This window comes from Protopterus annectens, chromosome 3.part1 (assembly GCF_019279795.1).
Source record: "Protopterus annectens isolate FY-2018-M chromosome 3.part1, PAN1.0, whole genome shotgun sequence".
NCBI classification, from domain to species: Eukaryota; Metazoa; Chordata; order Ceratodontiformes; family Protopteridae; genus Protopterus; species Protopterus annectens.
In genome coordinates this window covers 1276634084-1276650836 of record NC_056732.1, presented here as the reverse complement: position 1 = coordinate 1276650836, position 16753 = coordinate 1276634084, and the positions used below count along the sequence as shown (strand labels likewise).

Here is a 16753-nt window from a genome sequence, read left to right as displayed (position 1 = left end):
GCTTTAATACAAATTCCAGCATATGGCCTCTACTTGTCGGACCCAAGGGTCTGGGATCAGAGAAAGAGGTGGGCAAAAGGGGAGAACTGGCAGTAGGGGCTGAGCCAGTCAGATAGAAGGGTTGTTGTGGATCCGAGGGTGGTCCGATAGGACTTAGATCTGACAAGAGTCGGATCCAAGACCTTTCATAACTTTTCAGATGGTTCCAAGGAAGTTTTTGAGGATCTGGGAACATGCCTTTTCCTTGACTCTGAGACCACCTGAGTTGGTTTTGAGGGGGGGTTGTGCTCCAGCAGGAAGTAATCCTATCAGGATCAGTTTGTTTTGACAGTCAGAGATGGTCCTAGGACTAAAAGTGGTGCAAACAGTGCATGGAAAATCCAGATGAGCTGCTCCTAAACAGTACAGAAACTTCTTGTGGGCATCAGAATTAGGAATCTTATGCCCACAAGAAGTACACTTCTTAAAACCCATAGGTTTCTCTGACACGGTTTTCTACAAAATGGTAGGCAGCAGTTACATAGTAAACTGTGAAAAGGAAAAAGGGTTTAAACACGAAGTTTAACCTGAAAGGTTAAAATTTAAACTACAATAACTTTAATCTTAAAAGTAGACAGTTAAACAGATAGAAGGAAACAAACTTTTTATATAAGAAAAAATAGAAATCTGGAAAGAAAACTTGGAAAACAGAATACCAGACAAATATCCCGAGTGGTACGAGAGAAAGTAAAGAAATGGTAATTGGGAAAAACCCTAACACCTGCAAATAGCTGAGGGAGGAAGGAAAGTGGAATTATAAGAAAAAAAATTGCACTAGAATTAACAGAGAAATAGTAACAACAAAAGATTCATGCTCGCAATTGGATCATTTGTCTTGCTGCTATGGAGGCAAATGAGCTCTGAGAAGTTAAGAGATGGGGAGAAATTCAAGAATTGGATCCGAAGTCTTGTGTAAGCAGTCGAATTGGATCCGAGGATCGGATCCTAGACCCATTTGTGGGAAGAATGAGCAGGACAACATTAGATCAATCATTTTTTACTCATACGGTGGTGTCATCCTTGGGGATGGTAATATGCTACTCAATGCTAGGCACATACCAGCCTTAGACATACAGTCTGAAAGCTCCATAGTGTCTCTTCATATAGTCCAGGGATTACATCTCACGTCACTTACACCTACATGGACTATGATGGAATCAAACTGGTACCTGCGGTGTAATAACTTGAGTGTGTGAGTGATTTGGAAGATTCTGGCTCCAGATAAGCAACTAACAGTTATCTTCTCCTTGTTCAGCCTGATTAGAGGGACATCAGTAAATCTTTAATGGAGTCCCCTATGATGAAAGTCCTGGGAAGTGTGTTTGCTTCCCTTAAGGGCTTAGTGTTTGGGGCTCTACTAAGAATGACCGTATGTGTGGTGTTAGGTGTTGTTTTTTCTGAGTGTCTTTGGACTTCTTGAAGCATAGCCTTGACAATGGGTGATCTGGGCAATCTTTGTTGTTTAGGAAGATTGATTTAAACACCTCAGCATACATCAGTACATGTGTGTGCGACGTATTGCTGTGTGCGTGGATTCAACAACCGGATATGCACTTCTATGCAAGAGTTTAACTTCCAATGTCATTGTATAAGTACACCTCCTGCATACTATGCCTGCATCTTTAAGGGTTAAGTGATTGCTTATAAACATGAGACAATTGCTACATTGTCTCAAGATGCCCATATCCACCAAGCTGGCTACAGAGAAGTTAGGAAACTATACATCTATACTGTCCAGTCCTTTGATTTGTGAGCTACAAGAGTGGTATATTGAGGTTAGAAGGCTATTACGATTGCTCTACTGGAGCAGATTATGCTAAACTCTACTAACTTTAATAGGTTCATAGATAGGTACTAGGCTAATCGGCCCTAGGGCCCATACAAGCCTAGCCAAAAAATGTACCCTGACTTTCGCCACCCAAGAAAATTATTTTCCTGTGCCCCTGTCTAGCAGAGCCACAGAAGTGATCGATCCCCGGGGTGAATTTCCCATCCAATCATCAAGATTTTTCTTGAAGAGTGCTAATGAGGAGCTCTGTTTGACATAGATAGGTAGTCTGTTCCAGAGTATGGGAAGTCTCTGGGACAGGAATCTATCATCCAGCATGATCGGTTTATTGTGGTGACAAGGTTTACGTCCCTAGAGCGTGTAGCTCGGAGGGATTGGGATTTCTTTAAGTGGAGCATGTCCAACAGTTTTGGGTTTGACATAGCTTTGTGTTAGGCAGAGATCTCCTCTGAGTAGGCGATATGCGATGGAGTAAAGCTGTAGTTTTTTGAGATGGTCTGCATAGGGCATCTGTTTGAAACCAGTAATCCTCTCTGTGAGGTATTTCTGTGGTCTATCCAGTTGTTGTAGATGTCTTGTGAGGTACATACCAAAAGGGATGTTGTACTCTATAATGGGTCTAATGAGTGATGAGTAGAGGGGAACAATGACCTCTTTTTTTCTGGATGAGAATCCTTTTGTGATGAGATGAGCCACGTAGAAGAATTTCCTGACCACTGTGGCAATGTGATTATCAAAGGAGAGACTACTGTCCACCTGTGTCCCAAGGTCTCATCACATTTTTGGCATTAAGTAGACTACCAGCTATGTGGTAGTTCATGGGTACAGAGTTTTTACCAAAGGGGATGACAATACACTTTTTGGCATTGAGCTTCAGGCCATGGCTTTGACACCAGGTATCTGTCTCAGTGAGGCCCTTTTGTAGTATGTCCACATCGTTAGGAGTTTCGATTATGGCTCCTAGTTTCCAGTCATCTGCAAACTTTGTTAGCCAAAGACCTTCTGTGTTGGCCTGCACTTCAGAGAAGTAGATACCAAACAGGAGAGGACTCAGGAGTGAACCCTGTGGTACTCCACTTTTCACTGGTCTGATGTAGGATTTGGAATCCGCTACTTTCACAGTGTGGGTTCTGTCCGTGAGCCAGTTGGCAACCCATCTTGTGACATAGGGATTTATACCTAGTTTAGTGAGCTTATCTATAATTCCAGAGTGGGGGATGGTGTTGAAAGACTTGGCGAGACCTAGATAAGCTGTGTGAACCATTTTACCCTCATCTATGGCTTTGGTGACTGCTGCAAAGAAGTCAATCAGGTTTAGAAGACATGATCTGCCTTTTACAAATCCAAACTGGGTAGGGTCCAGAGTTTGGAGATTACCAATGTCTACACAGAACTGATTTCAACTAAATCCATAGGTACTGCCACTCGACTCCCAACTAGCTTCTCTAGGATTGTTGGCGCACAAGGTATTTGCACTACATTACTGCTTTACAGATGTGCAGTTTTATGGACTGTTCTTTCCAGGTGTTTGCTACTGTACAGGGCACTACTAACTCATGCAAATGCACAAAATTTATAGCAGCATAGAATAAACAGAAAGCTAACTAATGAGCCCTCTGGCCAATGAAATGAGTACACTGTGAGCCCGTTTGTGTACTTCCCAGCTCAGACAGACCAGGCTACCACCACCCATCAGAAGATGAATAAACCTAGTCCTCCTAATGTAAAAACGAAGTAGAAGAACAAATCATCCATAGGACTCTTGCCTGCCTGGGAATTTCCAACTACTGTGACCTATGAACAAATAGGTTGGATTGGGTTCAAGTACAATTCAGTGATGGAGTGCAAAAAAATAAATATTCAATTAATCTTCAGTGTTATAACAGAAAGGACTGAGCATGAAAATCCTGGGCTTAATTAGACACTGTTAATTTTAGGGAACAAACTTATAATGAGAAAATGGAAAAGGGTAGCTGCTCCAGAAATAAGATTCAGTAAAAACTTAGTGAATGAGCTTTTTAGGCTAGATATTTCACACAGCGAAAGAACACCATATGAGAAAATGTTAGTTAAATGAACTACATAGATATCTGACATCTACTTGACTATCATATTTATATTTATTTGGTAACCAGTACAGAACACTGAACCACAATGATTTTCAAGCTCTGCTCAGGAAAGACAAAAACAAAAAAAAAAAATAGACCCTGTTACATGTTGTACATTTATTAGATACAGAGTGAAGGATTAAGTAGTGTAATATTTTAACCTGTAGAAAGGCACCGGAAACTAGCTGGTCCACGCAACAGAAGTTTAATCCAAAATAAATATATAGATCTAAAACTTAAAACAATGGTTTTAAACAATGCCAACATTTTAAAGGACTCCTGGGACATTTTAAGACTTATAGACCATACCAACTTAAGCAGTACACAGAGTTTTATCACATTGGATGTTGTAGACTTATTTACATGTATTCCATATGATGTAGGACTCTTATGGTTTGAAGAATTTTTAGCTGAGAGTCACACAATTCCCTTCAATGTATTTCATACTTGCATAATTTTGATGGATTTGGTCATGAAGAATAACTTCATATTCTTTCAGGGTGAGTATTTTAAACAACTGAAGGGAGTAGCAATGGGGCACATTGTGCCCCCATTTATGCAAACATTATTCTTTTATATTGGGAGAATAAATAAATTTTTACTTCAAACTTTAAAAGTCACTGGAACCTTTATGGACGCTTTCTTGATGATATATGTCTGTTTTGGAACAACTCAGAAAACAAATTTCTGTAATACATTACCAACACTACTCATTTTTACGGGAAAAGCCGAAAGACACAACAACAACAACAACATATCAAATAAGTAATACTGAGTTGGTTTACTTGGATGTCAATATACAGAGGTTTGGCAATGGTTTTAAATCTAGGATACATAGGAAACAGACGTTTTCTAATTGCTATTTACATTACACTAGCGCCCACCCCCACATCAGAAAAAAGGGGTAATAAAAGGTCAATTGGTGAGGGCTAGTAGAATGACCTCTGATGATCAGGATTTTCAGAATGAGTGTAAATACATTATGGAAATGTTTAAGGCTAGAGGTTATCCTGGTGATTTATCTGAAGTTTACACAGAAGTCATAGAGACCAGGGCTCATAGATTTGCTCCCATCTTGGGTAAAACTCTGCCTTCTTTGGATATGGCCACATTTAATGGCGATGATGACCGGGGTAAATTTCCGTCTGCCCTAGTCATTACTTATAGTGGTGAAACTAATTTAGTGAACAGAGTAATAAATAATGAATGGAACAGGTTTGCCAGGTTATCAGATTTAAACTGCATATCTGAGAAACCACTTAAATATGTATATAAAAAAGGCCGTAACATCAAAAATATACTAGAAGGAGGTTCACACAACCAAAACTATGACACTTGTTTGAGTGGCAGGAAAGGAATACACAAGTGTGGAAACTGCCCTCAATGCTGTATGATCTGGAATGGAGAGGTCCTGTTTTTAAAATGTAGAAACAAACATATTGTGACTAAAGGGTTTGCAAATTGCAGTACCACAGGTGTTATTTATATTGCCCTGTGAGGGTTATGTGATTCTTTTTATGTGGGTAAGACAGAGAAAAAGTTAAAACAAAGAATATATGAGCATGGGTACGATATAAGAAAGAAAAATGGTAACAATGCCCTGATCAAACACTAACAAGTATGTGCAAATGCTGAGTTTAAATTCTGTGTGATAGAAGTTGTACCCACAGACCCCAAGGGAGGACCCTGGGAGACCCGGCTTGAATACAGGGAGTTATACTGGCAATTGGTGTTGGATGCCAGTAACCATCCAGGGTTAAATGATATGGCATCTTTAAAGCCAGTTCTGAAACTCAGGTCTGCTAAATTATAAATCACAACAGTATGCTGTTGTTTGTCTTTTCGGCTTTTCCTGGTTAAAGGTCGCCACAGCGGAACACCAGTCCGCTAATGATTGTCAGTAGATTTTTATGGTGCCGAGTTGCCAGCCCGACGCCCAACCTTCAGCTAAGGCACGCCCATTCAAGCATGTTTTTCGGAGGCCACTCGACCATGGGGAGGACATGCAGACTCCACACAGAAGGTCCTCCAGCCGTGAATCGAACAGGAGAACCTCTTGCTGTGAGGCAACAACGCTACCGCTGTACCACCGCGGCTTATATAACGACAATTATTACATTAAATTAATTACAGAACATTTATATAAATATTTATATATTTCATGTAATCATTCTTGCTTTTTCCACTAGATGGTGCTATTTCATGCTACCTTATTTTACCATTTTTTACATGGTTTTATGTTTTTTATAAAAAAAATTTTTTAAATATTTACTGTTTTATACCATGAGTATTTTATGTGGACAATTCACACAATACACCCTACTTGATGCATTTTACAGTACAAAAGTTTTAAGACTGATTTCATGTTACAGGTTTTATTTCATTCATCTCATACATTCTGTATTTTAATTCATTTAAATTGAACCTTTATTGTTAATTGTTTAATTGATCAATGCTTCTTATTGGTTAAATTCCATTTGAAAATGTATTTAACATGGCCTTTGGGACAGTACATGCCTATCTGATGAAGTTTGTAAGACGAAAACGTAAGGGGAACTGTTTTTATAATGTTTATGTGCTTGATGTGCTTTGTGCTTTTAAACCACTGTGTTCATGTGCATTTTGGATTAAACTTCTGTTAAGTGAACCAGCTGGTTTCCGGTGCCTTTCTACAGGTTATTAGTAACTTTTGGGCATTTTCAACCACTTTTATACATTTATTAGTGTAATATTTTACCCTACTAGTTAGCCACGGAAGTACTTAAAATATTTACAACATTCAACAAAATGGGTTTGGAAGGACTGCTAAAGGGTGAAGGAGGAGAAGGAGAAACCAGGAAGTTCAACAAGAATTACGACTGAGAGGAGGAGCGGGGGAACAGAAGTACTTGAGCGCAATCTTACACCGAATTAGCGTATGCATTTACTTTTAGATTAGTACTCACTGGCCTAGGCTAACGTACATCTGTCTTTTTTAAACAGTGTTGTGGAATGTACTCATTCAGTTTCAGGCTACTGTATTTGTTCATCTGACTGAAATGTACAACTACTCCTAAGTATGACATCTAGGCAGTTCTGTTTGTTAATAAAGTTGTTTTTAAAATCTGAAAATATGTCTATGCAGTTCTTATTCATTACCATACTCCACTAACCTGATATTGCTAATAAATCAATTTGACATAGTTCAGCATGCATTCAAAAAGAGATGGAGACATGTAAACCTAAGAAGAATGACAGGGAAAAGTCTTTTCTGAGAACAAATCCAAGTATGAGCTACCAGTTACAGCAAAGGCAGTTATTATAAATCGTGTTCCACACAGAATTAAGTTCTTCACTTCCATCTTGAAGGACAATAAAAATCAGAAGTTGCTGTCCATAGCCCAGTTTGCTGTCCTGTTTCTGACCTCAAATACTAATTAAATGAAATTAACACTTCCAAAACCTTACAATTGAAAGTAATCGGAATTCATCTCTGTATCTCATAATTTAAAATAAAAGCATTTCTTTTTAGTCCACTTCATTCTGAAATAAATACATCATAGTGCAATATGGATTGGCAAAGTTCTTCTAGTTAGTAATGGTGTAATACTCACTTGTGGAGAAGGCAGATGTGGTACCTGGACTGTACAAAGCTCTAGACAGTTTGTTTGGAGAGACGCTGTACATTACACCACCAATACAACGGATTCCCTTGTTCTTCCACCTATGCTGTAACCCCTGGGATCGGTTAAAGAATGGCCATTGTGTTCTATTCAGTAGTACAGACCTATAAGAAAACAAACAAAAAAAAATGGTAAGAAACAATTGCTGACCACACTGCTACAAAATGGTTAAACAGAGCAGAAAATCTGAATGAAGACCATCTGGTTAAACTGCAATTTTCAGCTCTAAGATAGGAAATGCAGTCAGTTGCTTGGAGTTCCCTTCTATACACAAAATACAGGAACCCTAAGGCTGATAGCATTTGTTGCGTGCTGCTACCCCCCCCCCTACAAAGCAGCTACAAGAGAATTTCACCCTTTTTATTTTTCACTGAAAGGGCTTTCATTCACTTCATTTAATCAAAGTCCTTTTTGCACAATGGATTTTGAAAAATCATCACAGAACTCTGGAAAAGATCACACATTTGCAGGATACAATGGTTATTTTCAGCTAACAAAAACATTTCTAAGCGTGTACGCCACTAAGTGGTAAGCAGTTGAAGGGCACTATTGGCTTCCAACAGTGAGTCAAATAAAACTGTGTCACAAAAAGTAATATGACAAGACTGAAAACTAAAAAGATAATAAACATCAGCATGGTCCTCTATCAGGTAGGCAATCAAATCACCAGGTTAAAAATGAACCTCTCAGTCACATCTGTAGCCATACTTCCTACTGTGCATTATTATGAATTACACAATCATCAACATTAACTGCCCCTTCAAAAAAGTAAAACAAATATTCTTAAAAACAGAAGCACCATTTTATTTATTTAACATTTGTTTACCAGAAAAGTCCAAACATGGAACAAAGCCAATTTTCAGTGGAGGCCCGGGAAGAAACACTCCAGACACATGTCTTTGTAACAAGGGAGGAAACAGGAGCACCCGGAGGAAACCCACCCGAATGCAGGGAGGCCATGCAGACTGCACAGCCGAGATTCGAACCAGAGAACCTCTTCCTGGGAGGTGACAATGCTACCACTGCAAATAGTTTTAAGAATAAATATTAATACAATATAATAGAAAGTACAGCTGTGTCACCTTTACCATAATCATAAACGTTTGAGTAGCTCTATGTTGCCGAACTGATTCTTGAGTCTTTTTGCCATGTAGAAGCCTGCGACATCCCTGTTTCTAGAGTCTTTGACTCAACTCTAGTGAACACACATCCAAATACCAACATCTGGACATCAAGTTATAAGTGGGTGACTGCTGGCATCATCTTCAGGTCTTTCTAGGCAGTGAACAGTCTGATGCCCGAGGACAGCATGACCCTTTAAGATGTCAGAGTTTCAGACAGGGATAAGGGAATATTTCAACCATGAGGCAGTAGAAGCAGGGCATAGTGGGCATGAACCACCTCACAGTAAAAATCTCACCCCCAGTAGTGTGGAGTGGTCAGCAGACAGAGGGGTAGGAGAGTGAGAGTTTGTACTGCAATATTGATCTACATAAACATCTACAATTATGGCAACTGTGTGCCTGGTGAACACTTCTTATGTGGGGGAATCAGCTAATTATATATGCTAACTCCGAGGTCACACTACAGTGTGGAAAGGCTAGATTTAATTATAACTAACTTACCAGTAAGTAAGTGCTCCTTTCGGCTTCCTTAATGTTGGCCAACTATCATTGTTCGACATATAGTTTTACGATGATTTGACCTTTCAATTAACTTTTGATTTGATGGTTAGTGTTAGCTGAACAGCCATTCGATGAACGTGCTGTTTGACAAATAACCACAGACCAGGTACATTGTCCCATATGGTCCATCCCAGTACAAGTACAGAAATCAGTCATCTCAAATATCTAGTTCAAAAAGAGCAGTTACATTGGCACCCTTATCAAAGTACTTTCAAAACATCTCAATGTCACATGGGTTCAGCATCTAAAAAGTGGTAGAGGCCATTAACAAAACAAAAAAAAAAAAAAAAAACTAAATTTAGTCCTCTATCAATTATTTTTCTGAAAGTACAATAGGTCTTCTCTTCCTGAACAATGGAAATAGCTCTGCACAGGATCTTACCATTACCGTTGCATTATGACATGTGATTGCCCTATTTGGGCTCATATTTACAGGAAGAGGAAGAGGAATATTCAGCAGTGTCACCTTTATTGTTACTTCCTCTGGAAAATGAATAGGAGTAGGGCCACTAGGTGTAAAAACTTTCAGAAATACAGGATAGACTAGGATAAACCTTCAACTATGTTGTCTGCAGAGTTTCACTGTAGGTCAAAGGTCACCACTTTTCCTTGGTGTCCCCAGAAAATCCTGCTTGCAAAAAAACTGAGTTTCATTTACGTTTATAGCTTTGCCAGGAAGCCATAAAAGTGACAGTACCTTCTCTTTAACAATAGAATGTATAAATCAAACCTTAGCAGGAAAGGGAGAAACATGTCCGTAATACTTGGGAAAGAAAAACATGATGGATCTACTCCAATAGCTATTCTTCCCTTTGCTTTCCATCAATTCCACCAGCTTATCTTGCATACATGTGTGATACTTAGATGCCTGTAAACCTTTTAGTTTTTCTGGGGGAATGCTCTTTAAAGTCTATCTGTCTGCCTCTAACATATCCAGTTTTGTCTCCAATCCTGTCAACCGTTACACAATCCCAAAGGAGGAATCCATCCCAATGAGGTAATGTGAGTGCCATACTAAAGCTCCTTCTATCTTAGTCACCCTTGTTGCAGTTCTCTGCAGATACTGGCAAATGTCCTATTAAGTTTCAGGAGCGTGGCATTACTATCTCTAATTTTGCAACAGTTCAGGAAGAAAAACTGTTACACATAGCCATCTGAAATGCACTGTGTTCTTTGGTCTGTTTCACAAGGGGTTGCGGTTTGTTAAAGAAGTAATAGCATATGTGAAGCCGCTGGTCCCTTCTTACAAGTCACACACAAAATCTTTTAACATAGAAAAAGTGGTAACATAAAAAAAGCTAATGTAACTTCTTACTTAATAATTACCGTCAAATCAAGATGTGTTAGAGGGAGAATTGAGGATGAAGTTACTCTGCTACCATCTTAACCAGAAGTCCCAGAAAAGGGGAGTGTTTTTAATAAATCATGCCTTCAAGTTAAAAGAGTGGACCATGAGGATAAATTGCTCATAATCACTCCTTTAACATCAGCTGAATCAGAGAAGAAAGATCTGCCCATATTCATAGACATTAATAAGTCTGGGTTCAGTAAGAGCCCAAGAATAGCACTAGAATGCCCTAGGACGCTGCAAACTTTCCTGAAACAAGGGAGTTTCCAAGCCATACAGTGATACTAGACAGAGAGGAGACGTTCCTGCAGAGCAAGCTGACAAACTTTAGAAAAAGACATTTCCAGCAAAGGCCCTCTGAGTTCTGCTAGAGCTCTAATAAAGAGAAACTACGGGCAAATTTAGTCCCGTGTTGCTTAATACTGTTTCTACATTTTACGATGCATGTGAAAATTACATTCAAAATATGAATAAGAAAAAAACACTACAATTTAAGTAATCCTGAAAGCTCTGCTCTGTATAAACTTAGTAATAGGTCAGATTTGCGCTTTACGTGTGCAGACAAAGGTGGGACTTATTAGGTATCAAAATGAATACATTCAAGTTATTGAGTCTATGTTAAACAATCCAGCTGTATATGAAGATGTTACTATGTTATAAATCAAGACTAGATATTGTTTTATTTATGATGGTTTATATAATTTACTTAAGAACGGCTTGATATTTCATTAAGTTTTTCAGTATCTACATGTAACAGCATCTACATGTAAGAACTACAAAATGAACTGGCACCCCACTAAGTACAATGTTCAATCATAGCCTCACTTCAGGCTTTGTGCCTACTGAAGAGCGCACAGCAAAGGTCATCCCACTCCACAAAAGGGGGCGCCACCCTGGTCAGGAACTACCGCCCCATTAGCCTGACGAGCCTGGTCTGCAAGGCCATGGAACATATCATCTTGGAGCTTATAAACAAGGACATAGATAACCTCCAAACTCTGGACCCCACTCAGTTTTGGTTTGTAAAAGGTAGGTCATGTCTCCTAAACCTGACTGACTTCTTTGAAGCAGTCACCAGAGCCGTGGACGAGGGTAAGGTGGTGCACACAGCCTATCTTGACCTCGCCAAGGCTTTCGACACCATCCTCTACTCTGGAATAATAGATAAACTTACTAGACTGGGGATAAATCCCTATGTCACAAGATGGGTGGCCAACTGGCTCACTGACAGAACCCACACAGTGAAAGTAGCCGACTCCAAACCTAACTTCAGACTAGTGACAAATGGAGTACCACAGGGCCCAGTCCTGGGTCCTCTCCTGTTTGGAATCTACTTCTCAGAAGTCTTGGCTAGCAAAGTTCACAGATGACTGTAAACTAGGTGCCCTAACAGAATAGCCTAATGATGTGGACATTCTACAAAGGGGCCTCACTGAAACTGATTATTGATGTTAAAGTCATGGCCTCAAGCTCAATGCCAAGAAGTGCATTGTCATCCCCTTTGGGAAAAACACTGTACCCATGAACTACCCCATAAGCAGTAGCCTACTAAACACCGAAAGTGTGATAAGAGACCTTGGGACACAGGTGGACAGTAGTCTCTCCTCTGATAACCACATTGCCACAGTCGTCAGGAAATCCTTCTACGTGGCACACCTCATCAGAAAGGGGGTTCACCTCCAGAAAAAAAGAGGTCACTGTTCCTCTCTACTCATCCCTCATCAGACTCATTATAGAGTACAATGCACCATTTGGCATATACCTTGCAAGACATCTACAACAATTAGAAAGGCAACAGAAATACCTCACAAAGAGGATTACCGTCCTCAAACAGATGCCATATGCAGACTGTCTCAAAAAACTCCAGCTTTACTCCATCGCTTATCGTCTACTCAGAGGCGACCTTTGCCTAACATACAAAGCCATGCCAAACCCAGATCTGTTGGACATGCTACACTTAAAGAAACACCAATCCCTCTGAGCCACACACTCTAGGGACCTAAACCTTGCCACCCCAACAAAACAGAACATGCTGGAGGGATAGATTTCTGTCCCAGAGACTTCCCGTGCTCTGGAACAGACTACCTATTCATGTCAAGCAAAGCTCCTCATTAGCTAAGAAAAATCTCGACAATTGGATGGGAAATAGGAAATTCACCCCGGTGATCACTTCTGTGGCTCTGCTAGACAGGGGGGCAGGAAAATAACTTTCTTGGGTGGCGAAAGCCAGAGAAACTTTTTGGCTAGGCTTATATAGGCCCCAGAGCCGACAGCCTAGTACCTACCTATGAATCCAAAAGTTGGTTTTATTTGGGATTCCCAAGTTACACAGTGGAAAATTTCTTTTATCTTTCAGGCTTATTGCTGCTGCATAAGATCGCATTACACAGCATACATCTATTTTGTGGATTTTTTCTTAACTTATTAGTTCAAAATTTAAAGAGCTATATCAAAGATTCTTGGCATTTTTTAGAATGTCTAAGACAGTGTTGGAAACAGAAATAGTAACTATGTTTACCTTAGATGTAAACTCTTTATATACTTGTATCCTACAGAATAAGGTCCGGAATTCCTGCAGTTATTATTAGCTAAGTTCAGTGAATATAATTGCAACACCATCAGTATGATTCATCAATTAATAGAGCTAATGTTGGAAAATAATTTTATGTTTAATAAGTGATTTTTCATCAAAAACAGGGTGCAGCTATGGGTGCTACTGTTGTCCCATCTTTTGCCAATATGATTATGGGATGGTGAGAGACCCAATGTTTACAAAGTTTTCCTTTTTATACAGCATGTGAAAATATATGAAAGATTTGTGGTTGACCTGTTTTGTATAACTGATAATGTGGAAAAGGATGTGCTGGAATTTATAACTGATGTTAATTTAATTATAGACTTTCTAGCTTTCACATTAGTAACATAGACACTTAAGTACATTTTTGGCTATATCTATTTGTTGAAATAACACAAATAGAACCTTTAACAGTAAGATTTTTAGGAAAGCGTGTTTTTTTCTAATAATTATTTGCGCAACACTAGTGCACATCCACCCTTTACAAAAAAGAACATACAAAGATGGCAAATGATCAGAGTGTCTCAACTTACTAGTCAGGTATATTTTTTGAAAGGTCTTGAAGACAAAGTTAGGTTATTTGCAGATAGAGGCTATGACGGGAGTAAACTGCAAAGAACAACAGAAGAGATTACATCTAAAACAGAAACTGTCCTTCTATATTACATGCAGGGCTGACTAGCAAGAATGTTTCAAATATGAATGACAATATAAATTACACAAACAGTTCCTATTTATGTATGACAGTTTATGACAATAACATCAGGAAAATATTACAGAATAACTGGAATATTTTTAAAGGGAATTTTAAACTAAGTCAGAAAATAGGTGAACAACCAAGCTTTTAAGTTAAAAAAGCTAGGTCCATTAAGCAGTTTCTAGAGACAGATCATACATGTGTTAGTTTTATTCATACTGATAAAAATTTAAATGTGGATTTGCACTAGCTGCAGTTACATTTGGGAAGGCCCTTCCATTATGCAGCCCCATAAGGATAAAAGTATTAAAGCAGGAGGACACTTTGACTGTAACAGCACAGAGGTATAGTGTATATTGCTATATGTTCCTGTTGTTACTCCTTTTATATAGGAATGACAACTAGAAAGTTAAATGCTAGAATAAAGGAACACTTATATGCCATAAAGAAAAGAGACACAAATAATGCACTATTTAAGCATTCCACTGTATGCAAGTCTTTTTAAAAAGGTTTATTTTTCTGTCCTACAGTTAGTTCCAAAGATTAGAGGTAACTAGAAGAACAGCATTTTTAAGAGAGAAACTTTCTGGCAAGTTAAGATGCAAGTAGACAAATATCCTGGTATTAATGAAAGCATCTGAATAAAGTGCTTTTTTAAGAATAGCATATTTGTTAATACTGGCTGATTTACATACAAATTTGTCATTGTGTGTTCTATAGACTGAACTGGAACTGTTATTTGACTGGTCAAGTGTTTAAGGGCTAATTTCTTTTAACAGTGTATTTAAATATGATTTTTACTACACCTTTTATTCTGATAAAATCTTTGGATGAAAGTGCTAAATCTCTGTGAATGAATACAAATTATTTTACTGGGGTACTTTTGCTGCCTTCCATTGAACATTTTTTTTGTTATAAGTTTGTTTCTACATTTTGTGGAGTGTTTTGGTCTTTAAGATTTTTGGTTTATCCTGCTGAATCTTGAGCAAGACTTTCTGAATGAGAAGAAAAGTGGGGATGCATTAAGAAACATCCCTTTCTATGAAATTAATAGGGCATCCACTTTCCAAACCAGAGGTCCTGGGAGTCTGGAACAAAAAGAGGAAGTTGTCTGTTCAGAGGTGAAACAGATCTACTCAAGGAGTATCCCACCGGTGAACAATGTCCAGAAATACACACCTGTAAATCATCCATTCGTTGGATTGAGTCATGAACCAGAGTGTCTGCCACAGATTTCTGACTAGAAGAGATATAAACTGCCTGAAGAGTCACCTGGTACTGAACTGCCACTTCCCATGTCATGAGAGCTAGCCTGCACAGAAGTTGCGACCTCACCCCCCACCCCCAGTTTGTTAACATACCAGAGAACTGTGGTGCTGTCTGTAAAGTTTTAGAAGTCCTGGATGGAAAAGAGGATGAAAAGCCTGAAGAGCTAATATGAGGGCTCTTATCTCTTTGATGCTGATATGCTCCTCCTTTTGAGAAGGAGACCAGAGGCCCTGTACCTTCATGGAAGCAAAGGCTGCCCCCCATCCTAAGCCTGAGGTATCTGTAAACAACACTTGAGCAGAAAGAGGAGGATGCAGAGGAAGGCCCGGGTTCAATGAAATCTGTGAATCCACCAAAGGAGTTCCTGTTTTAGACACGGGAGAAGAGGAACCACAGACGTCAGTGGATGTGCATGATGGATTCAAACTGATTTCATGTCCCACTGAAATTTCCTCATGTGAAGTTTGGCCAGAGGTGGCATAGGAACGGTGGATGCCATAAACCACAGGAGCCTGAAAAACTCTCCAGCTGTAAGAGAAAGAGGGAGGAGAAAATTATGGAAGACGGAAACAAGAGAATGAACTTTTGCAGAAGGCAGAGATGCCAGCATGACATTTGTCTGCAACCTGCACCCCGGGAAGATAATATGGTCCTGTGAAGGGGTAGAAAAGGACATTCTGAAATTTATTGTAAACCTCAACCTTTGCAGAAGAGAAATAGTGAACTGTAGATTTTGTTCCAGGTTCTCTAGTCAGAGAGCTAGAAAGTGAAGATTGTCAAGGTATGGGTAAACCTGGATGACTTAAAGTCTGCAGTAAGCAATTACAGGAGCCAGGCACTTTGTGAATACCGCAGGACAGTGGAAAGACCAAATGGCAAAGCTGAGAACTGAAAGTGCAAAGAAGCAATAGAGAAATATAAAACTTTTTGTAAAGGGGATGAATGGGAATGTGAAGATAAGTATCACTGATGTCCAGAGAGACCATGTACGCCTGAGGAAGAATAAGAGGAAACAAGGTATTCAGGGACAGCATGCAGAAGGGTAGGAACCTTCAGAAAAGTGTTTAGGTGAGAAATATCCAAAATGGGTCTCCAAGGGCCTTCTTTCCTGGGTACGAGAAACATCCTGGAGTAAAACCCTCTTCCTCTGAGGGGTGGAGGAGCTTCTTGAATTGTTCCCTGATGTAGCAATTCCTGAAACACCTCTGGAAATAGATACAGTTGGTTGTGGAATGCCCAAAAACAGAGAAAACGTTTTCCCAAAGATGAAGTATCCTTGTTTGAAAATGGAAAGAACCCATGAGTCTTGAGTAATACATTCCTAAACTGGAAGAGACAGGGAAAGAGAAAGAGGAGAAGGACTGAGATGAGTATAGTAGACACAGACTACATGGCATATCTGGAAAGAGCTGCTTCTGGGCAGGAACTGGCTGAGAGGGTTTAGACTGTAAAGCTCTCCTACTTCCCTTCTTGTTTTCAGAAGTGGGAAGGCGAGCTTGTTTCCTAACAAAAGAAGTCTTTGAGGGATAATTCCTCTGAAATTTAGGAACAGGCTAAACAAAAATATGTTTTAAGTCCTGT

The 16753-nt window shown here is 39.3% G+C and overlaps 1 protein-coding gene across 1 annotated transcript in view; it reads right to left on the bottom strand.

The window, feature by feature from the left end:
* The window catches only part of ZC3H3 (zinc finger CCCH-type containing 3), a 3466749-nt gene that overhangs the window by 1555084 nt on the left and 1894912 nt on the right, over positions 1 to 16753 (bottom strand). Inside the window, exon 5 of the mRNA XM_044067335.1 lies at positions 7530 to 7702. Within this exon, the coding sequence (XP_043923270.1) occupies positions 7530 to 7702 (173 nt within the window). The remainder of the gene's footprint in view (positions 1 to 7529; positions 7703 to 16753) is intronic.